Here is a 23,128-nt window from a genome sequence, read left to right on the forward strand (position 1 = left end):
TTCAGGACCAAAGAAGGAGGTAAGAGCCTTCCGAGTGAAGTGAGGAGATGTTTGTTTTTACTCTGGATGTCAAGTGTGAGCATGTGTGTGTGTGTGTGTGTGTGGGGGGGGGGGGGGTTATTACCTCAAAATTGGCACAAGGTCAAGGCTGAGTTATCTGGCTACTGCTGGAGGTAACTAGTGTGGGCCGATCCTATTGGCTGCTCCTGTGGTGAAAGAGGAGCCAGCTGATCAGCACGGACTACTGGAAGGGAAATTAACTTTTTTCCAGAGGCCATTTTTAGCCCTCTTGTTATATTTTTAGCAGCATTTTTCAGGGGGTAACTTTATTCAACTTTGAAATAATACACTTGCATTGCATATTGGCCTTTTATAGCTGGAGTAGGATGGTGTTGCTTTCCCCTCTCAGTCAGTCCATCTTCCACCTCTTGACTGAGCTTTTTTGTTGTACTTCATTGGTTGTTCCCAGCATACACTGGAAAGAATCCCATATGGTGGCCCCGGGGGGCCAGTAGTCACATTCACATGTGATAATTTGACAACAAAAACAAATGGGTATGCATCAAAGGGTATTCCTACAGTAATTATCAGGTGTGTGTCTACTGTAACCCCCCCCCCCCCCCCCCATCTTCCCATTTCACAGGCATTCCATGAACCTTCAAAGGCATTTTTGCCCTCGAGCCCCCATTAGTTTGTGATCCTGCTATGAGGGGAGGGGAACTTAATTCAGTCCAAGTGTGCCGTTTGCTTTTGAATGAAACCGTCTTCTGTGTTGCTCTCCGTGACTCAGGGCCTTAAAGAGAAGTTATGATTATCAGGAGTCAGAGATTTAAGTTACCGTGAACTGTGAGTCATATTATTCCTTCCTGTGCCCCTTTAACTATGTCTGTGTTTATGAAGAATGGCAGACACTAGTGACTGTACCTCTTTGGATTTCAAATGTAAACTGTTGAGGTAGAAACAGGGCTGGTAGCGTTGGGATAGAGTAGGTGGAGACGGTTGGACGGGAGGGAGGGAGGGAGGGTGCATAAATTCTCCTGAAAGGCTTCAGTTAGGATCGCAGTGCTCTCTCAGTCCAAACTGGAATGCTACTGTAGGCTGCTGTGAAAAAGGCCTATGCTCGGCTGCTGTAAAAGAGGCGTATGCTAGGCTGCTGTGTGCTGGAGTTTAGAGTTGAGGTGGGATTTTCCATGCCAGCTCATGCTAGCTGTCTCTATCCCTGGATGAATGGGAATGGAAACAGTGTGTACTAAGCAAAGAGATACGCGACGGGAGAGATGACGGGGCTTTCCATAATAAAAGTTGCTTATAATGTAAAAATACCACTACGCAGCGTTTCTCATGAACAGACAGAGAGAGAAGTAGCACTATTTAACATGCTACTGTAATGGAGAAGGACTACTAAATGCGGTTCTGAGATACGCTGGCAACATTGAGGATTTCTCCTTTTCACAGAAAGAAAAAAGTTTCTGTTCTTCATTTGAACAACCTTTGTTTCGTTTCACTGGAAAAATTCCTGTTTTGCCAATTTGTATGATTACCCTCTTCAACGATATTGTTTCATTCTAGTTCTGGCAGGTCTCTCTGCACTTGTCCTGTGAGTTTTATGAGCCGGAGAGTGAGAGAAAGAGATGATAATATTCAGCTGGCGGTCAAAGATGGTAAAAGAAGTGACAGAGGTCAAAGGGAGTGAGAGAGTGAGTGAGGAGAGGGTAGACTGAGAGTGAAGACAGCTCCACCATATTTTCCACGTTGGTCTTACTGATGGAGACTATGATAAACACCCATAGGGATTTATTGGAGAGCCACAAGTCTTTCTCTCAAACTCTTTCTTCTTCCATTTGTGTCTCATTAATCGATAGTGTTCTGCAGTATCCTTGACATTTGTCTTTCTGGCACAAACGTCCTTGTTTGCTGCTCCTGTGCCTCCTAGAGTCTCCTCTGGGTTTTCTCTCTTAGTTTTAGGGATGCATAATATTGGATTTTGTTTTGCCAACATCCAATATGGCGATATTTTGGCCGATTTTCGATGCCGATACCGATATATGTGCACATCTTTTTCCACCTAATTTCAGATAACATCAAGTCTCTCCTGCAGTGGAATTAACACTATTTAACATTATTATTAACATTAGTTTATGCCTACTTTTATCATGATGCCCCACTGGCAAATAAATAAAATAAAAGACATAAATACAATTATTTTCCAAAAGTACACATTCACTGAGCAAAATAAGAAAACTATATTAAACAAAAACTTAAAAACCCATAACTTATTATGGGACATTTTCTTTCAAACAAAACTAAGAATCATCCTACTTAGTCAAGCATCGATCATTTGGGCATAATTAAAGTGTTGTTTTATCGGCCTGTCATATAGGCAGAAATGCTCGTTTCTGGCCGATGTCGACATATAATTTTTAAGCCTTTATTGGCTGATACCGATGACGTGCCGATATCATCGTGCATTTGTCCCCCTTCTCCCTCTCGTTCTTGCACTATCCCTTTCCCTCTCTTACTACCAAATCCTGCACACTCTACGAGGAATGTATTTCCTGCATTCACAAAACACGCTAAACTGGCTGTTTCTCTTGTTCCCATCTTTCAAGTCCCCTCCTCCTTCTTCCATTTCCCCCATTTGTTTTGACCCCAGTTGACCTGCGTGCACTGTGGGAAAAAATGAGGGAGAGGGACGGCAGAGTGGGCGTTAGGTATGAACAGGGGGATGGGGGGAGGATGGGGAGGGGGCTTTGCAAAAACATGCATTTTACTATTTTCCCAAAGCCCACTTTCTTCCCCGGGGGGTGAGAGAATAGAAAGAAGGGGGAAGGCCAGGGCGGTGGGAGAGGAAGCGGCACGACCCACGTCACACCCTGGTCCTAAAGCTGCAGTGAGATATGACTTTACACGTGCATTCTGTACATGGATTTTCCTTTCACGTCTTAAAATAGCTCCAGAATGCATCTCTCCAACCAGCAAAGAAAATGAATGAACCCGGTGAATTGCATGCACACCAAAACATCTTCAGAGAAAGTGTGTAACAACGTAATGTAAACACAAAGTTGTCATAAAATACTTTGAAAAACAGTATTATTGTGTACATCCAATAACTTTACATAGGTTAATAGAGATGAATATACTGGAATGAAGTATAACACCATAAAAGGCTACAGGGGCTCTCAAAATGTCTATATGCTACATGTATGTCATGTCATATCAGTCTGTACCCCTAGAATTATGCTTGAATTACTCCAGAACTGAGGACAGTCTAGCTTTCTAGGAGTTGAAAGTGAGTCAGGACGAATTTCACACAATGCGGTTCAACGGTATGGGATGCTAAAGAAAACAGTCTGTTCCGCTGTAAACAAAAAGAGATTAAAAGATGTTCTTGGAGGTTGTGACATCTTTGATGACACCGACGGATCTGGGAAAGATGTTTCCTGGGTAGTGCTGAGCTTGTTGTTATTCCTGGAGAAACAGATCCCAGCGCTGTGAGTCACTATTTGGCTTCAAGATGACCCTTTTCCATCCTGGCGCTGACCCTCGCAGGCCCAGAGCCACAGATGAAGCCCAGAGACAGATAGAGAGGAACACTGCCTCTGAAAAGATGTTTATGCCATGCGGTATGGCATACAGTATGTGCTCATCAATAACAGCATGCAGCAGCATGTGAAACAGTAGACTGCCATGAATGCAGATGTTACTGTTGTGTCATATGAAACAGTAGACTGCCATGTACTATGCAGATGTTACTGTTGTGTCATGTGAAACAGTAGACTGCCATGTACTATGCAGATGTTACTGTTGTGTCATGTGAAACAGTAGACTGCCATGTACTATGCAGATGTTACTGTTGTGTCATGTGAAACAGTAGACCGCCATGTACTATGCAGATGTTACTGTTGTGTCATGTGAAACAGTAGACTGCCATGTATGCAGATGTTACTGTTGTGTCATGTGAAACAGTAGACTGCCATGTATGCAGATGTTACTGTTGTGTCATGAAACAGTAGACTGCCATGTGTGCAGATGTTGCTGTTGTTTCATATGAAACAGTAGACTGCCATGTATACAGATGTTACTGTTGTGTCATGAAACAGTAGACTGCCATGTATGCAGATGTTACTGTTGTTTCATATGAAACAGTAGACTGCCATGTATACAGATGTTACTGTTGTGTCATGAAACAGTAGACTGCCATGTATGCAGATGTTACTGTTGTTTCATATGAAACAGTAGACTGCCATGTATACAGATGTTACTGTTGTGTCATGAAACAGTAGACTGCCATGTATGCAGATGTTACTGTTGTTTCATATGAAACAGTAGACTGCCATGTATACAGATGTTACTGTTGTGTCATGAAACAGTAGACTGCCATGTATACAGATGTTACTGTTGTGTCATGAAACAGTAGACTGCCATGTATGCAGATGTTACTGTTGTTTCATATGAAACAGTAGACTGCCATGTATACAGATGTTACTGTTGTGTCATGAAACAGTAGACTGCCATGTATACAGATGTTACTGTTGTGTCATGAAACAGTAGACTGCCATGTATACAGATGTTACTGTTGTGTCATGAAACAGTAGACTGCCATGTATGCAGATGTTACTGTTGTTTCATATGAAACAGTAGACTGCCATGTATACAGATGTTACTGTTGTGTCATGAAACAGTAGACTGCCATGTATACAGATGTTACTGTTGTGTCATGAAACAGTAGACTGCCATGTATGCAGATGTTGCTGTTGTTTCATATGAAACAGTAGACTGCCATGTATACAGATGTTACTGTTGTGTCATGAAACAGTAGACTGCCATGTATGCAGATGTTACTGTTGTGTCATGAAACAGTAGACTGCCATGTATGCAGATGTTACTGTTGTGTCATGAAACAGTAGACTGCCATGTATACAGATGTTACTGTTGTGTCATGAAACAGTAGACTGCCATGTATACAGATGTTACTGTTGTGTCATGTGAAACAGTAGACTGCCATGTATACAGATGTTACTGTTGTGTCATGAAACAGTAGACTGCCATGTATACAGATGTTACTGTTGTGTCATGTGAAACAGTAGACTGCCATGTATGCAGATGTTACTGTTGTGTCATGTGAAACAGTAGACTGCCATGTATGCAGATGTTACTGTTGTGTCATGAAACAGTAGACTGCCATGTATGCAGATGTTACTGTTGTGTCATGTGAAACAGTAGACTGCCATGTATGCAGATGTTACTGTTGTGTCATGTGAAACAGTAGACTGCCATGTATACAGATGTTACTGTTGTGTCATGTGAAACAGTAGACTGCCATGTATACAGATGTTACTGTTGTGTCATGTGAAACAGTAGACTGCCATGTATACAGATGTTACTGTTGTGTCATGTGAAACAGTAGACTGCCATGTATACAGATGTTACTGTTGTGTCATGTGAAACAGTAGACTGCCATGTATACAGATGTTACTGTTGTGTCATGTGAAACAGTAGACTGCCATGTATACAGATGTTACTGTTGTGTCATGAAACAGTAGACTGCCATGTATGCAGATGTTACTGTTGTGTCATGTGAAACAGTAGACTGCCATGAATACAGATGTTACTGTTGTGTCATGAAACAGTAGACTGCCATGAATACAGATGTTACTGTTGTGTCATGAAACAGTAGACTGCCATGAATGCAGATGTTACTGTTGTGTCATGTGAAACAGTAGACTGCCATGTATACAGATGTTACTGTTGTGTCATGTGAAACAGTAGACTGCCATGTATACAGATGTTACTGTTGTGTCATGTGAAACAGTAGACTGCCATGAATACAGATGTTACTGTTGTGTCATGAAACAGTAGACTGCCATGAATGCAGATGTTACTGTTGTGTCATGAAACAGTAGACTGCCATGTATGCAGATGTTACTGTTGTGTCATGTGAAACAGTAGACTGCCATGAATGCAGATGTTACTGTTGTGTCATGTGAAACAGTAGACTGCCATGTATACAGATGTTACTGTTGTGTCATGAAACAGTAGACTGCCATGTATACAGATGTTACTGTTGTGTCATGTGAAACAGTAGACTGCCATGTATACAGATGTTACTGTTGTGTCATGTGAAACAGTAGACTGCCATGAATGCAGATGTTACTGTTGTGTCATGTGAAACAGTAGACTGCCATGAATGCAGATGTTACTGTTGTGTCATGTGAAACAGTAGACTGCCATGAATGCAGATGTTACTGTTGTGTCATGTGAAACAGTAGACTGCCATGAATGCAGATGTTACTGTTGTGTCATGTGAAACAGTAGACTGCCATGAATGCAGATGTTACTGTTGTGTCATGTGAAACAGTAGACTGCCATGTATACAGATGTTACTGTTGTGTCATGAAACAGTAGACTGCCATGTATACAGATGTTACTGTTGTGTCATATGAAACAGTAGACTGCCATGTATGCAGATGTTACTGTTGTGTCATGTGAAACAGTAGACTGCCATGAATGCAGATGTTACTGTTGTGTCATGTGAAACAGTAGACTGCCATGTATACAGATGTTACTGTTGTGTCATGAAACAGTAGACTGCCATGTATACAGATGTTACTGTTGTGTCATGTGAAACAGTAGACTGCCATGTATACAGATGTTACTGTTGTGTCATGTGAAACAGTAGACTGCCATGTATACAGATGTTACTGTTGTGTCATGTGAAACAGTAGACTGCCATGTATACAGATGTTACTGTTGTGTCATGTGAAACAGTAGACTGCCATGTATACAGATGTTACTGTTGTGTCATGAAACAGTAGACTGCCATGTATGCAGATGTTACTGTTGTGTCATGTGAAACAGTAGACTGCCATGAATACAGATGTTACTGTTGTGTCATGAAACAGTAGACTGCCATGAATACAGATGTTACTGTTGTGTCATGAAACAGTAGACTGCCATGAATGCAGATGTTACTGTTGTGTCATGTGAAACAGTAGACTGCCATGTATACAGATGTTACTGTTGTGTCATGTGAAACAGTAGACTGCCATGTATACAGATGTTACTGTTGTGTCATGTGAAACAGTAGACTGCCATGAATACAGATGTTACTGTTGTGTCATGAAAGAGTAGACTGCCATGAATGCAGATGTTACTGTTGTGTCATGAAACAGTAGACTGCCATGTATGCAGATGTTACTGTTGTGTCATGTGAAACAGTAGACTGCCATGAATGCAGATGTTACTGTTGTGTCATGTGAAACAGTAGACTGCCATGTATACAGATGTTACTGTTGTGTCATGAAACAGTAGACTGCCATGTATACAGATGTTACTGTTGTGTCATGTGAAACAGTAGACTGCCATGTATACAGATGTTACTGTTGTGTCATGTGAAACAGTAGACTGCCATGTATGCAGATGTTACTGTTGTGTCATGAAACAGTAGACTGCCATGTATACAGATGTTACTGTTGTGTCATATGAAACAGTAGACTGCCATGTATGCAGATGTTACTGTTGTGTCATGAAACAGTAGACTGCCATGTATACAGATGTTATTGTTGTGTCATATGAAACAGTAGACTGCCATGTATGCAGATGTTACTGTTGTGTCATGTGAAACAGTAGACTGCCATGAATGCAGATGTTACTGTTGTGTCATGTGAAACAGTAGACTGCCATGTATACAGATGTTACTGTTGTGTCATGAAACAGTAGACTGCCATGTATACAGATGTTACTGTTGTGTCATATGAAACAGTAGACTGCCATGTATGCAGATGTTACTGTTGTGTCATGTGAAACAGTAGACTGCCATGAATGCAGATGTTACTGTTGTGTCATGTGAAACAGTAGACTGCCATGTATACAGATGTTACTGTTGTGTCATGAAACAGTAGACTGCCATGTATACAGATGTTACTGTTGTGTCATGTGAAACAGTAGACTGCCATGAATGCAGATGTTACTGTTGTGTCATGAAACAGTAGACTGCCATGTATGCAGATGTTACTGTTGTGTCATGTGAAACAGTAGACTGCCATGTATGCAGATGTTACTGTTGTGTCATGTGAAACAGTAGACTGCCATGTATACAGATGTTACTGTTGTGTCATGAAACAGTAGACTGCCATGTATACAGATGTTACTGTTGTGTCATATGAAACAGTAGACTGCCATGTATGCAGATGTTACTGTTGTTTCATATGAAACAGTAGACTGCCATGTATACAGATGTTACTGTTGTGTCATGAAACAGTAGACTGCCATGTATACAGATGTTACTGTTGTGTCATATGAAACAGTAGACTGCCATGTATGCAGATGTTACTGTTGTGTCATGTGAAACAGTAGACTGCCATGAATGCAGATGTTACTGTTGTGTCATGTGAAACAGTAGACTGCCATGTATACAGATGTTACTGTTGTGTCATGAAACAGTAGACTGCCATGTATACAGATGTTACTGTTGTGTCATGTGAAACAGTAGACTGCCATGAATGCAGATGTTACTGTTGTGTCATGAAACAGTAGACTGCCATGTATGCAGATGTTACTGTTGTGTCATGTGAAACAGTAGACTGCCATGTATGCAGATGTTACTGTTGTGTCATGTGAAACAGTAGACTGCCATGTATACAGATGTTACTGTTGTGTCATGTGAAACAGTAGACTGCCATGAATGCAGATGTTACTGTTGTGTCATGAAACAGTAGACTGCCATGAATGCAGATGTTACTGTTGTGTCATGTGAAACAGTAGACTGCCATGTATACAGATGTTACTGTTGTGTCATGAAACAGTAGACTGCCATGAATGCAGATGTTACTGTTGTGTCATGTGAAACAGTAGACTGCCATGTATACAGATGTTACTGTTGTGTCATGAAACAGTAGACTGCCATGTATGCAGATGTTACTGTTGTGTCATGTGAAACAGTAGACTGCCATGAATACAGATGTTACTGTTGTGTCATGTGAAACAGTAGACTGCCATGTATACAGATGTTACTGTTGTGTCATGTGAAACAGTAGACTGCCATGTATACAGATGTTACTGTTGTGTCATGTGAAACAGTAGACTGCCATGTATACAGATGTTACTGTTGTGTCATGTGAAACAGTAGACTGCCATGTATACAGATGTTACTGTTGTGTCATGTGAAACAGTAGACTGCCATGAATACAGATGTTACTGTTGTGTCATGAAACAGTAGACTGCCATGTATACAGATGTTACTGTTGTGTCATGAAACAGTAGACTGCCATGTATACAGATGTTACTGTTGTGTCATGAAACAGTAGACTGCCATGTATGCAGATGTTACTGTTGTGTCATGTGAAACAGTAGACTGCCATGAATGCAGATGTTACTGTTGTGTCATGAAACAGTAGACTGCCATGTATGCAGATGTTACTGTTGTGTCATGTGAAACAGTAGACTGCCATGAATGCAGATGTTACTGTTGTGTCATGAAACAGTAGACTGCCATGTATGCAGATGTTACTGTTGTGTCATGTGAAAAAGTAGACTGCCATGTATGCAGATGTTACTGTTGTGTCATGTGAAACAGTAGACTGCCATGTATACAGATGTTACTGTTGTGTCATGTGAAACAGTAGACTGCCATGAATGCAGATGTTACTGTTGTGTCATGAAACAGTAGACTGCCATGAATGCAGATGTTACTGTTGTGTCATGTGAAACAGTAGACTGCCATGTATACAGATGTTACTGTTGTGTCATGAAACAGTAGACTGCCATGAATGCAGATGTTACTGTTGTGTCATGTGAAACAGTAGACTGCCATGTATGCAGATGTTACTGTTGTGTCATGTGAAACAGTAGACTGCCATGTATGCAGATGTTACTGTTGTGTCATGTGAAACAGTAGACTGCCATGTATACAGATGTTACTGTTGTGTCATGAAACAGTAGACTGCCATGAATGCAGATGTTACTGTTGTGTCACGTGAAACAGTAGACTGCCATGTATACAGATGTTACTGTTGTGTCATGAAACAGTAGACTGCCATGAATGCAGATGTTACTGTTGTGTCATGTGAAACAGTAGACTGCCATGTATACAGATGTTACTGTTGTGTCATGAAACAGTAGACTGCCATGTATGCAGATGTTACTGTTGTGTCATGTGAAACAGTAGACTGCCATGTATGCAGATGTTACTGTTGTGTCATGTGAAACAGTAGACTGCCATGTATGCAGATGTTACTGTTGTGTCATGTGAAACAGTAGACTGCCATGAATGCAGATGTTACTGTTGTGTCATGTGAAACAGTAGACTGCCATGTATGCAGATGTTACTGTTGTGTCATGTGAAACAGTAGACTGCCATGTATACAGATGTTACTGTTGTGTCATGTGAAACAGTAGACTGCCATGAATGCAGATGTTACTGTTGTGTCATGTGAAACAGTAGACTGCCATGAATGCAGATGTTACTGTTGTGTCATGTGAAACAGTAGACTGCCATGTATGCAGATGTTACTGTTGTGTCATGAAACAGTAGACTGCCATGTATACAGATGTTACTGTTGTGTCATGTGAAACAGTAGACTGCCATGTATGCAGATGTTACTGTTGTGTCATGTGAAACAGTAGACTGCCATGAATGCAGATGTTACTGTTGTGTCATGTGAAACAGTAGACTGCCATGTATACAGATGTTACTGTTGTGTCATGTGAAACAGTAGACTGCCATGAATGCAGATGTTACTGTTGTGTCATGTGAAACAGTAGACTGCCATGAATGCAGATGTTACTGTTGTGTCATGTGAAACAGTAGACTGCCATGTATGCAGATGTTACTGTTGTGTCATGTGAAACAGTAGACTGCCATGTATACAGATGTTACTGTTGTGTCATGTGAAACAGTAGACCGCTATGTATACAGATGTCACTGTTGTGTCATGTGAAACAGTAGACTGCCATGTATACAGATGTTACTGTTGTGTCATGTGAAACAGTAGACCGCTATGTATACAGATGTCACTGTTGTGTCATGTGAAACAGTAGACTGCCATGTATACAGATGTTACTGTTGTGTCATGTGAAACAGTAGACTGCCATGAATACAGATGTTACTGTTGTGTCATGTGAAACAGTAGACTGCCATGAATGCAGATGTTACTGTGTGAACTAATGGTGGCTGAAAAGCTTTGGTTTCTTAGTCTTCATGCCAAGACTGGCTGCTTTAATGTGGGAGAGAAAGGAACAACATGAGACACTGAGCCTGACACTTTTGTGTGTGCATTTTTTTTGTTTCTGCATTTTAGACAAAGGCACTGGCACACATCTCCTTTGCAGTTTTCCTCCCTAAAACTTCCCAAATCTTGCAATTGGACTCTCTTCAGTAAGCCCCCCCCCCCCAGTTTTACATTGACAATTAACGTCTTTGTTCACTTGAACTCCTATGGCTCGATTCCTTGTACGAAAAAGGGAGGGAGACGTTGCCACAGAGAAGGCAGCGACGAGAGAAGAAAACTTGGAAAGAGGAGATGTAATCGTGCTGAACAAGGGAGAGAGAGAGCATGGAGGGGAGGAGGGAGAGAGAGAACAGGGAGGGGAGGAGGGAGAGAAAGAACAGGGAGGGGAGGAGGGACAGAGAGAGCATGGAGGGGAGGAGGGAGAGAGAGAACAGGGAGGGGAGGAGGGAGAGAGAACAGGGAGGGGAGGAGGGAGAGAAAGAGCAGGGAGGGGAGGAGGGAGAGAGAGCATGGAGGGGAGGAGGGAGAGAGAACAGGGAGGGGATGAGGGAGAGAGAGAGCATGGAGGGGAGGAGGGAGAGAGAGAACAGGGAGGGGAGGAGGGAGAGAGAGAACAGGGAGGGGAGGAGGAAGAGAGAGAGAGCAGGGATGGGAGGAGGGAGAGAGAGCAGGGATGGGAGGAGGGAGAGAGAGAGAGCATGGAGGGGAGGAGGGAGAGAGAGAACAGGGAGGGGAGGAGGGAGAGAGAGAGCAGGGAGGGGAGGAGGGAGAGAGAGAACAGGGAGGGGAGGAGGAAGAGAGAGAGCAGGGATGGGAGGAGGGAGAGAGAGAACAGGGAGGGGAGGAGGAAGAGAGAGAGAGCAGGGATGGGAGGAGGGAGAGAGAGAGAGCATGGAGGGGAGGAGGGAGAGAGAGAACAGGGAGGGGAGGAGGGAGAGAGAGAACAGCGAGGGGAGGAGGGAGAGAGAGAACAGCGAGGGGAGGAGGAAGAGAGAGAGAGCAGGGATGGGAGGAGGGAGAGAGAGAGAGCATGGAGGGGAGGAGGGAGAGAGAGAACAGGGAGGGGAGGAGGGAGAGAGAGAACAGGGAGGGGAGGAGGGAGAGAGAGAACAGGGAGGGGAGGAGGAAGAGAGAGAGCAGGGATGGGAGGAGGGAGAGAGAGCAGGGATGGGAGGAGGGAGAGAGAGAGAGCAGGGAGGGGAGTGGGGTTGGGCCAAAAGGGACGACAGAGAGGTAGAGGAGGGAGAGAGGTAGAGGAGAGAGAGAGAGAGAGAGAGAGAGCGAGGGATGGATGACGGGGACATAGGTGGAGACATAGCGGTGCGGTGGACGGACATGGGGGTTGTTTTTGTTCCAGGGACCACATGTGGAAACAATCAGCCGCCAAACGCTTCCTGATAACATCATCCATATAGGCTGGGCCATGTTTCCCAAACTCACTCTGACTGTGTGTGTGTGTGTGTGTGTGTGTGTGTGTGTGTGTGTGTGTGTGTGTGTGTGTGTGTGTGTGTGTGTGTGTGTGTGTGTGTGTGTGTGTGTGTGTGTGTGTGTGTGTGTGTGTGTGTGTGTGTGTGTGTGCGTGCGTGTGTGTGACTCTTGTGCGACCAGTGTGCGACTGTGTGCTGCTTGTAGAGAGAGTGAGAAACAAAGACAAAGTGAGCCTCAACTCAAACGGCAACAAAGGAAATAAGCACCGTCGTCTCCTTGCGAAAAGGTTCTCAGATAGCCTGCACACACACACACACACACACACACACACACACACACACACACACACACACACACACACACACACACACACACACACACACACACACACACACACACACACACACACACACACACACACACACACACACACACACATTCCTCACACTATTTCTAGCATGTTATTCAGCTAGTTTTTCTCTCCACTGGGCTTTTCTGCTGCCAACAGCCTTTTCCCCGCTCCCTGGGCCAAAGGGTGAGAGAGAAAAGGGCGAGCGACAGAGAATAAAGGCCAGAGAGAGGAGCACAGAAAAGAAGGGCAGAGCGTGAAGGCCTCAGCATGTGTCCATCTGTGTTCATCTGACCATGCTGAGACAGAGAGAGGGCCACTGTGGCTTCTCAACTCAGCCGGAGCCGGCGTTCTTCACTGCCCTTAACTCCTGTAGCCTTTTTTGCCCTAATAAAGCCGAATTCTTCACATTCTCTGACATCTTCTGCCTCCAGCTGGTGTAGTTATCCACACCCAGAGGCTCCAGGCTGTCAAAACAGCACACGCCTGGCTAACCCCCAGCCCACTGGCCCCTGGTCCAGCCTGGCTAACCCCCAGCCCACTGGCCCCTGATCCCAGGCCCACTGCCTGGCTAACCCCCAGCCCACTGGCCCCTGGTCCAGCCTGGCTAACCCCCAGCCCACTGGCCCCTGATCCCAGGCCCACTGCCTGGCTAACCCCCAGCCCACTGGCCCCTGGTCCCAGGCCCACTGCCGGATCTTCACTCATAGCCACACAATCCTTTGACACACCATGCCTGACCTAACCCTCCTCTGATACAAAGAAGACAACAACAACAACAACAGAAAGGAGGGAAATATAACGTGTAGCCTTGCTGTGGGAGCTGTGACATGCCTGATTGTTGTGTAAACTGTGCTGTGTGGTGTGTTTCAGTGCCAGATAGTCCGCCTGTGAACGTGAGTGCGGCGCTAAATGGGACAGAGGTGCTGGTGAAGTGGGAGGAGCCTCCTGGGAAGATGAATGGAGATCTGCAGGGGTACATGCTGGAGTACAACACCCCCAACATGGAGCAGGTCAGTCTGGGAGAGTCAAACATACACAAACACATAAACTACTCAAACGTAATAGGGTCAGTGCTCTTTTACTCCAATTATATGATCATTACTGACACAATGGAGTTTTAGGTTATACAGCTATTTCTCAGAGGCAGAGCCGCTCTGGAGGCAGACATAATCTCATTAAGTTATGAGTTACACATCAGCTATTTTCAAAAACAGTTTTTCAGAGTGCAGTTTTAGCTAAAGGGCTGGTTAAGTTCTATGACAAAGAAGACGGTAAAAAGCACATGAAAAGACAACAGCTAAGGAGGAAACAAATCTCTCTCCGGCCATTCAGGTTTAACTCAACCAATCAGATTATTTCAGATTATTATCAGATTATTGTCTCTAGGAAACAAAAAGTCTAATTTGCATTGTTGCATTGCATTGTTGACTGTCTATCTCTTCCCCTTTGTCAACAGGCTGTTGTGGATACTGGATTGGACACAGAGCTGTCCCTCAATCTGTCTGTCCCTCTGTCCAATGTGTCATTTCGGGTGTGTGCCTACACAGGGGCAGGGCAAGGACCCTGGACCCCCATACAGACCCTGACCCTTATCTCTCCTGGTGAGTGACTTGAATGGGGCAAAAATAAAAAATAATTGACAAAAAAAGGAATATTAAGATAACAAAAATCCAAAAGATCTATTTTGACACACAACTGTCTGCTGAAATTAATTCTAAATAAGGGTTTATTTCACCCTCGAAAGTATCATTTCATAAGCAAAGGTCTTAGTTTGGCTTGTAACTTCAATGGCTGCGTTTCCCAACAAAGAAGCTTCTTAAGGAGTTAAGAAGCTTCTTAAGGAGTTAAGAAGGAGTTAAGAAGGCTCCAAAGAAGTGTTTCCCAAACGCCTTCTTAACAGCCTTAAGAGCTTCTTAAGAGCTAAAGAAGGCTCTTAAGAAGGGTTCTGTGAAAGGTGCTATATAAAGCCACAACATTCTTATTATAAAAGGAATCCAGGAATCCATTCTGATTAGAGGAATATAGCTGTTGGAGAAAAATATAAGTTCCATTGGCATTTCCTAATCATTAAGCTATAAGCTATAATTGCATACGCATAATTATGCTATAAAGTTAACATGACATCTCACCCATTATGACATGACTTCTGACACGTAAAGATTCACCCATAATAGAGGACTGCTCCTTTTGCTGAGACCTTGGTCAGTGCGTCATGTTCCAATAACAACTGATATAGACAGGCAGCCCTGTAGGCTCCAAGTCAAGTCATCACCCCCTCCTCTCTGCTCTTCCTCAAGTCATGTCATAATGGGTGAGATGTCATGTCATGTTAACTTATAGCATAATTATGCGTATGCGATTATAGCTTATAGCTTATTGATTAGGAAATGCCAATGGAACTTATATTTTTCTCCAACAATAGCCTACGGTAAAACATTTAAAACACAAGTAACCATATTACATAGAGGAGAGATTTTCAAGTGTTCCCCAATTTTAAACACTAAAGGGTGCATGAAATAAAGGAAAAAGGGAAAAACACAACAGTGGACACTATATTATTATCTCCTTTTGCCTGACGCGGCTGAATCTGCGAATGTTTCGTCGTTAAGAAGGTGTTAAAAATGCCCTAGACCCTTCTTACAAAACCTTCTTAACGAAAGATCATCTTAGGCTAAGAAGCAATCGGGAAACGCGTTGGCTTTGTTGGCTTCTTACGGGAGCCTTAAGAAGGGTCAAAGAAGCTTCTTAGCGCTAAGAAGCTTTTGGGAAACGCATGCCTTCGTAATGAAAGATCATCTTAGGCGAAGAAGCTTCTTAGACTTCTTAGACGCTTCTTAAGGCTGCTTAAGAAGGGTCTAAGAAGCTTCTTAGCCCTAAGAAGCTTTTGGGAAACCCGGCCAATAGCATTATGAGCTGTACATTTATACCAGCAATCAGTTATTACGATAAGTTTCTTTATATCAATTCTCAAAGAATAAACATGTTTTTTTTAGACGTTATAGAACAAAAAATGTTATTCTTCTCTTGGAAGTCAAAGTCAAAATATTGACACAAGCTCTGCTTTTTTCCTCACAGAAATGGAGGGGCAGAGAGGTGAGTAATGACAGGCTTTGTCCCACACTAACATCTCTGATGTCACCTCTCAGATTGGCACATAATGACACGGTGACAGTGGAAGTGAGCTCATACTGTTTTTTCAGACAACACGACTTCTCCTTCTTATTCTATCTGTGACCGTGTTCCTCCGTTCGCCCGATAGTTCCCTTCCTGTAAATCTCAGAAAAAAGGAAGGAAGAGAAAAAAGAGAAGAGAAGACCACTGAGAGACAGGAAAGGGGAAGGGGGATGGGGGGTGTATGGGGGGGGGGGGTGTAGGGTCATAAATATTTATAACAGGCAGGAACAGTGCAGCATCTCTGTTTGCTTAGTCTAATAGAGCCAGACAGACAATTCAGACAGCAAGAATGGTGGATAAGAAGAGAGGAAAAGAGGGGGTGGATGGGTGCGAATGGGAAGAAAAGCTGAAAACAAAACGGCGGGCGGAGGTTGCAGAAAGTTTAGCGGTAGCTTGGGGTGATGCGTGGGCGGCTGGGGGTGGAGGAGAGGAGAGGAGGTGGGGTGGTGGTGGTGGTGGTGGTGGTGGAGGAGATGGGACACTAAGAATTTAGAGGAAGAGAGAGTTGATTTATTTGAGAATGAGGTAAAAGAGCATTTTCAGAGTGAAATGAAATGTGCCAGAGGGTTTTTCCAGCTCTGTAAATTTGGACAGAGAGGCTGAGGTCAGTTGGTAACACATTTTGACCTATGGACGAGTGTTGCAAGTACACAATAACTGTGTATGCACTTAATTAGGACACATTGTGTTCTTACAAGGGTGTAACAACACAATACAACGTGTACAAACGGACTTGTTTGAACTTTGTAACCTTGTAAGGACATTATTGAAGGAGATCTAATGAAATACTCAGTATTTTCGTGTGCTTGCAATACTTTCCCACAGGTTAACACACTGGAATAAGGGAGTGGCATTGCAGCCTTTGTATCATTACATTACACATCATCCCTAATGGATCCTGAACTCTCACTTCTCTTCAGATCCACATGACTAAACCTCTCTCTCTCTCTCTCTCTCTCTCTCTCTCTCTCCCTCTCTCTCTCTCTCCCTCTCTCTCTCTCTCTCTCCCTCTCTCTCTCTCTCTCTTCCTCTCTCTCTCTCTCGTCCCGTAGGTCTGACGTCGCCCCCGTCCTTTTCCTGGCACTGGTGGTATGTGGTGATGGCCATAGCCGGCGCTGTGTCCATGGCTGTGCTCATGGCTGTTTACGTGGCCAAGCTGCGACGCAAGGAGACTCGCTTCGGGTGCGTAGGCTGCTCGCTCTCCTTGTGGGAGGGAGGGAGTGACTCCATGGCTTTTGCCAAAACCAAAAAGCCATCTTTCTGTTTCCCCCCCCCCTCTTGACCTATTTGCCTCAGTCCTCCATGCATTCTGAAGCATTTAGATAGAGTAGAAGACATCTGTTTTGCAAGACCAACTGTCATTTAGTGCATTCTTGTGAATTAGGGAGCAATGGCTGACTTTTCAGCTGTGTTTACGCTAGCGTCTGCCGGAGCGACCGCCTAGTTATTGTGTGTTTTGTGTTTGGGGTGTGTGCGTTCACAGAGAGGCGTTTGAGCCCATGATGGAGAGCGGGGAGCTGGTGGTGAGGTATCGCGCCCGCCGCACCTACAGCCGCAGGACGACAGAAGCTACATGTGAGTTCCCCTCTCTGCCCGTGCACGTACCTGTGAAAGACGACACTCTCTTTTTGCCTCCGCTTGCACCTGTCTCTGGAACGAGAGGAGATGAGAGCATCTTCCTGCACGCCCAAACCTGCATCTGTCCCCGGGATAGATACAGATACACAAAAGTAGCATAATATCATCGCCTACCATGCCCCATAGGCCTGGAACCAACAGGGGAGAGGAAGGAAACCTGTAGCCTGAATGACACACGAGACACCTCTGCTCTTGACAGGAACCAGGTCCTCAGGTGGTTTGGTTGATCAAAGGCCAGGGACGCGATGAACGAAGGGTTAATCCAGTCCTCACAGCTGTGAAAACACTCCTGTAGTGCTCAGGCAGCTGACCTATTCCTCAACACTGTGCTCCTATACTATAATCTCATGTTATAATCACATACAGTAAATCAGTTTAGGAAACCATGCTCTGTGAAATGATGTTTTGGATGCAGCAAATAGCAGTGAATATTTTGAGAGCTCTCAGCAGGCAGGGCAAAATGTAGATTTACATTTTTACGCATTTCGTTGACAAGCTTGTCCAGAGTGACTTCTAGTGAGAGCAACTACAGAATTCGCTTCAGTTCCTAGGTCGACGACGTTCCAAGCTAGTGGCAGAACACAGAGCAGGTGACGTGTTTTCACCAGCCAGCAGCAACCTGTCCGAGTCAGCGCTCATGGTCGGTCGGAGACACAAATACCCATAAACACAGACTACAGAGTCGTATTTCACACAGTCTGGTCACATTCAAGTCCTGACATTGTCCCTGGTGTATCCACAATTTGGGTAGACCTTATACACACAAGTCTCAGCTTGCCGCAACCACAAAGAGACCAAGAGAATGAAAACATGTAGAAAAAAAGGTATTGAGTGAGTAAAATGAGAGGAGCTGAGAGAAAGAGATGTGGAGATAGGGCTAATGTGGGTCGAGAGTGAATAGAGGTAAGCGCTGCGGCAATAAGGGAGAGGGTCAGATTTGAGCGAGTTTGGGGTGAGATTTATGCCGCCGATGTTGACTTCTTCTTTTTTTCTTTCTTTTTTTGGCCTCAATTCTCGAGAACAAGTCAAGCCCCGGGGCTCCAAGTCATTGCGTGTTTTGGATGATCGCCGGTCACGCTCGCATGTGTTGGGACATGCCTGCGGACTGAGCACATCCTAGTCCGACGCGTGGCAGATTGATAGCACATCCTGGTCCAGATGTGAAAACAGCGCTGTCTTCTGTCACCGCGGAGACAGCCAGCTGGCGGAAGCTCCGGGAGACTCTGGGATATTTTCAAACAGCTTAATACGTCTAACCTCGTCTGCTATTCTCCCCCGATCATCCCCCCCATACTGGTCCCTTCAGGGATGATCACATGACCGTTTGACCCTCACCTGAGTAATGGACAGACTCTGTGGCTGCAGTGTGAATTGCAGGCTATAGTTTGGATTGTTTGTTAGTTGCAATTTCTTTTACATCGTTTTTCAATCTACAGTTAGTTTCCAGTGTGTGGGTTTTGGTCTTTTTATTTGGGTTTTTATTTGTTTACCAATGTTTAGTTGACATCTTTTTCGTTTCGTAGTTTTCATGGTTTCAGTGTTGGGCATTTTTGGTAGCAGTGGTAGCCTAGTTCCTCATTCAACTTCAACATTTCTTTACATGACTAAAAGCATTTTATTTTAGTTAGTTTTACAAGTTGACAAATTAGTTTGAGTTCAGTTTAAATTATTTAACAAAGTCTTGTCTTTATTTATTTTTATTTCACACCGTTCGCAACAGTGGTTTTTAACATTTATTTTTCATCTCAGTTTAAGTGTTTTTCCACCCATTTCGGAGAGGCGAGGGAGGCTGTTTGGCATCATCTGTCTGTGTTCCTCTCTCTCCTGGTCTCCATTAAAGCGCTTTGTGTTCCAGCACCATTAAAATTCCTTATTCTCCCCCCTCAGTGAACAGCCTGGGCATCAGCGATGAGCTGAAGCAAAAGCTGCAAGATGTGATGGTGGACAGACATAAACTGACCCTGGGAAAGACCCTGGGAGAGGGTAAGTCCGCCACACCTCCTCTGGAAAACAGTCGCAGAGAGTGTCAGACAGCAAGGTGAAAGTAGCATTTGTAAACATCTTTATATCAAGTTCAGTCATAGAACATACACGGTCAGAACTTATCTGCCCACATTCCACTTATCTCAAGTCATTTCCACCAGCCTGATACCTCCTGACTGGTAACAGTGTAAGTAACTGTAAAGTATTTGATAACCTGTGACCCGCCTATGACACCAGGAGACTTAACTACTCTTCACTGTTCAATGAGAGACGCACCTGAATCTAACAGACTAAGCTCAGAGAGACTATTTAATTATGACTTATCTACAGTAACTGCGTCACAGAGACTCTGTTTATGTTTCCAGCATCTAAAAACTGGCTGTGTTTTTGTTTTTTCTTCAGGGGAGTTTGGCTCTGTGATGGAGGGGCTGCTCACTCAGGAGGAGTTTGTTCTCAAAGTTGCTGTGAAGACCATGAAGAGTAAGTAGACTATCAATAATGACTACATCCAATCCCTTATCTTAGGAACACAGGCCAATTTGTAGATGCCTGTATCCAAAAGCACTATTCAGTACCATGAGTTCCATTATTATTATTATGAGGGGCCCTGAGCGGGTCAGAAATTAAGTTGAGAGTTCATCAAATGCAAGTGAAATAAAAAATGAGGGGTCACAAAATACCACCTGATAAAAAAAATGAGCGTTGTTTGATCAGAAAACAGCCAACAGAAAAGTTGTCACCCGGCAGCCAGCAGGAGAGAACACCGACCCCACACGAACCACTGACCCCACATGAACCACTGCAGCCAGGAGCAGGAGAGAGCACTGACCCCACATGAACCACTGCAGCCAGCAGCAGGAGAGAATGCTGACCCCACATGAACCACTGACCCCACATGAACCACTGCAGCCAGCAGCAGGAGAGAACGCTGACCCCACATGAACCACTGCAGCCAGCAGCAGGAGAGAACGCTGACCCCACATGAACCACTGCAGCCAGCAGCAGGAGAGAACACTGACCCCACATGAACCACTGCAGCCAGCAGCAGGAGAGAACGCTGACCCCACATGAACCACTGCAGCCAGCAGCAGGAGAGAACACTGGCCCCACATGAACCACTGCAGCCAGCAGCAGGAGAGAACGGTGACCCCACATGAACCACTGCAGCCAGCAGCAGGAGAGAACACTGACCCCACATGAACCACTGCAGCCAGCAGCAGGAGAGAATGCTGACCCCACATGAACCACTGACCCCACATGAACCACTGCAGCCAGCAGCAGGAGAGAGAGCTGACCCCACATGAACCACTGCAGCCAGCAGCAGGAGAGAACGCTGACCCCACATGAACCACTGCAGCCAGCAGCAGGAGAGAACACTGACCCCACATGAACCACTGCAGCCAGCAGCAGGAGAGAACACTGACCCCACATGAACCACTGCAGCCAGCAGCAGGAGAGAATGCTGACCCCACATGAACCACTGACCCCACATGAACCACTGCAGCCAGCAGCAGGAGAGAGAGCTGACCCCACATGAACCACTGCAGCCAGCAGCAGGAGAGAACGCTGACCCCACATGAACCACTGCAGCCAGCAGCAGGAGAGAACACTGACCCCACATGAACCACTGCAGCCAGCAGCAGGAGAGAATGCTGACCCCACATGAACCACTGCAGCCAGCAGCAGGAGAGAACACTGACCCCACATGAACCACTGCAGCCAGCAGCAGGAGAGAACACTGACCCCACATGAACCACTGCAGCCAGCAGCAGGAGAGAACACTGACCCCACATGAACCACTGACCCCACATGAACCACTTCAGCCAGCAGCAGGAGAGAGCACTGACCCCACATGAACCACTGCAGCCAGCAGCAGGAGATAACACTGACCCCACATGAACCACTGTGCCAACAAAAAAACAACCAATGCTGTAAAATACTCAACAATTAAGGGATGAAATATGGACTGCTTGGGGGCCGAGACTGGGGAAAAAGGCACAAACGTTTTCCTGTAAGGGCCTCCACCAGTTTCCAGCTGTGGGAAAGAAGTTAAAACAAACCTTTGTGGTAAAAGTGTTTATTTGCCTGTATGCCAAATGTATTATTACATAGTTACATGAAATTCTTATATAACATTTTTGGGGGAGAGAGAACAAAAGCTAATTTGTTACCCTGTGAGAACTGACCCCTTCAGCCTGGCAGTGTTAAAGCCATGTTTGATCCTCCGAGCTGTACAGTGCCACATGTTCTCACCTCCGTATCTCTGTCTCCTCTCCTCTGCACCTCTGTCTCCTCTCCTCTGCACCTCTGTCTCCTCTGCACCTCTGTCTCCTCTGCACCTCTGTCTCCTCCTCTCCTCTGCACCTCTGTCTCCTCTGCACCTCTGTCTCCTCCTCTCCTCTGCACCTCTGTCTCCTCTCCTCTGCACCTCTGTCTCCTCTGCACCTCTGTCTCCTCCTCTCCTCTGCACCTCTGTCTCCTCTCCTCTGCACCTCTGTCTCCTCTCCTCTGCACCTCTGTCTCCTCTGTACATCTGTCTCCTCTCCTCTGCACCTCTGTCTCCTCCTCTCCTCTGCACCTCTGTCTCCTCTCCTCTGCACCTCTGTCTCCTCTCCTCTGCACCTCTGTCTCCTCTCCTCTGCACCTCTGTCTCCTCTCCTCTGCACCTCTGTCTCCTCTCCTCTGCACCTCTGTACATCTGTCTCCTCTGCACCTCTGTCTCCTCTGCACCTCTGTCTCCTCTCCTCTGCACCTCTGTCTCCTCTCCTCTGCACCTCTGCCTCCTCTCCTCTGCACCTCTGTCTCCTCTCCTCTGCACCTCTGTCTCCTCTGTACATCTGTCTCCTCTGCACCTCTGTCTTCTCTGCACCTGTCTCCTCTCCTCTATATCTCTGTCTCCTCTGTACATCTTTCTCCACTGCACCTCTGTCTCCTCACCAGTTGCCATCTGTACGCGATCTGAGATGGAGGACTTCCTGCGTGAGGCGGCCTGCATGAAGGAGTTTGACCATCTCAATGTCATGAGGCTGCTAGGTGAGAGGAAAACAGTCAGGATTTATACCACTTGGCCCTCTAATACTTTTTCATTTTAAACGTACGTAACGTTTCAGATTGGGGTCACGGGTTAAATCTTGTAAAGGCCCAATTATGCTCAACGTTAAAGGGGGACTAACCCCCTAGATATGTATTAGAACAGTGATTTGAAAATACCTATGGAAAAAACCAAGAAATGACATATGCTCTTGTCTATACTGGACTCTTTGGCTGTGTTGAAGTCAAGATTCTTTTTCGGAAATCGACGCCATTACAGTTTGCCTACTGCCTC

At 45.0% G+C, this 23,128-nt stretch overlaps 1 protein-coding gene across 2 annotated transcripts in view; it reads left to right on the top strand.

Moving 5' to 3' along the window:
- axl (AXL receptor tyrosine kinase) overlaps positions 1 to 23,128 on the top strand; it is a 47,353-nt gene that overhangs the window by 14,260 nt on the left and 9,965 nt on the right. For both annotated transcript variants that reach the window (XR_014552698.1, XM_083636449.1), the window contains exons 7-15: positions 1 to 19; positions 13,879 to 14,018; positions 14,465 to 14,609; positions 16,084 to 16,101; positions 17,235 to 17,364; positions 17,666 to 17,757; positions 19,708 to 19,803; positions 20,206 to 20,283; positions 22,744 to 22,836. The exon at positions 1 to 19 is cut by the window's left edge and continues 177 nt beyond it. Coding sequence is in view for 1 of the 2 variants with exons in the window: in XM_083636449.1 (XP_083492575.1) it covers positions 1 to 19; positions 13,879 to 14,018; positions 14,465 to 14,609; positions 16,084 to 16,101; positions 17,235 to 17,364; positions 17,666 to 17,757; positions 19,708 to 19,803; positions 20,206 to 20,283; positions 22,744 to 22,836 (811 nt within the window). In the remaining variant the exon portion in view is untranslated. The remainder of the gene's footprint in view (positions 20 to 13,878; positions 14,019 to 14,464; positions 14,610 to 16,083; positions 16,102 to 17,234; positions 17,365 to 17,665; positions 17,758 to 19,707; positions 19,804 to 20,205; positions 20,284 to 22,743; positions 22,837 to 23,128) is intronic.

This window comes from Poromitra crassiceps, assembly GCF_964638095.1.
Source record: "Poromitra crassiceps genome assembly, chromosome: 5".
NCBI classification, from domain to species: domain Eukaryota; kingdom Metazoa; phylum Chordata; class Actinopteri; order Beryciformes; family Melamphaidae; genus Poromitra; species Poromitra crassiceps.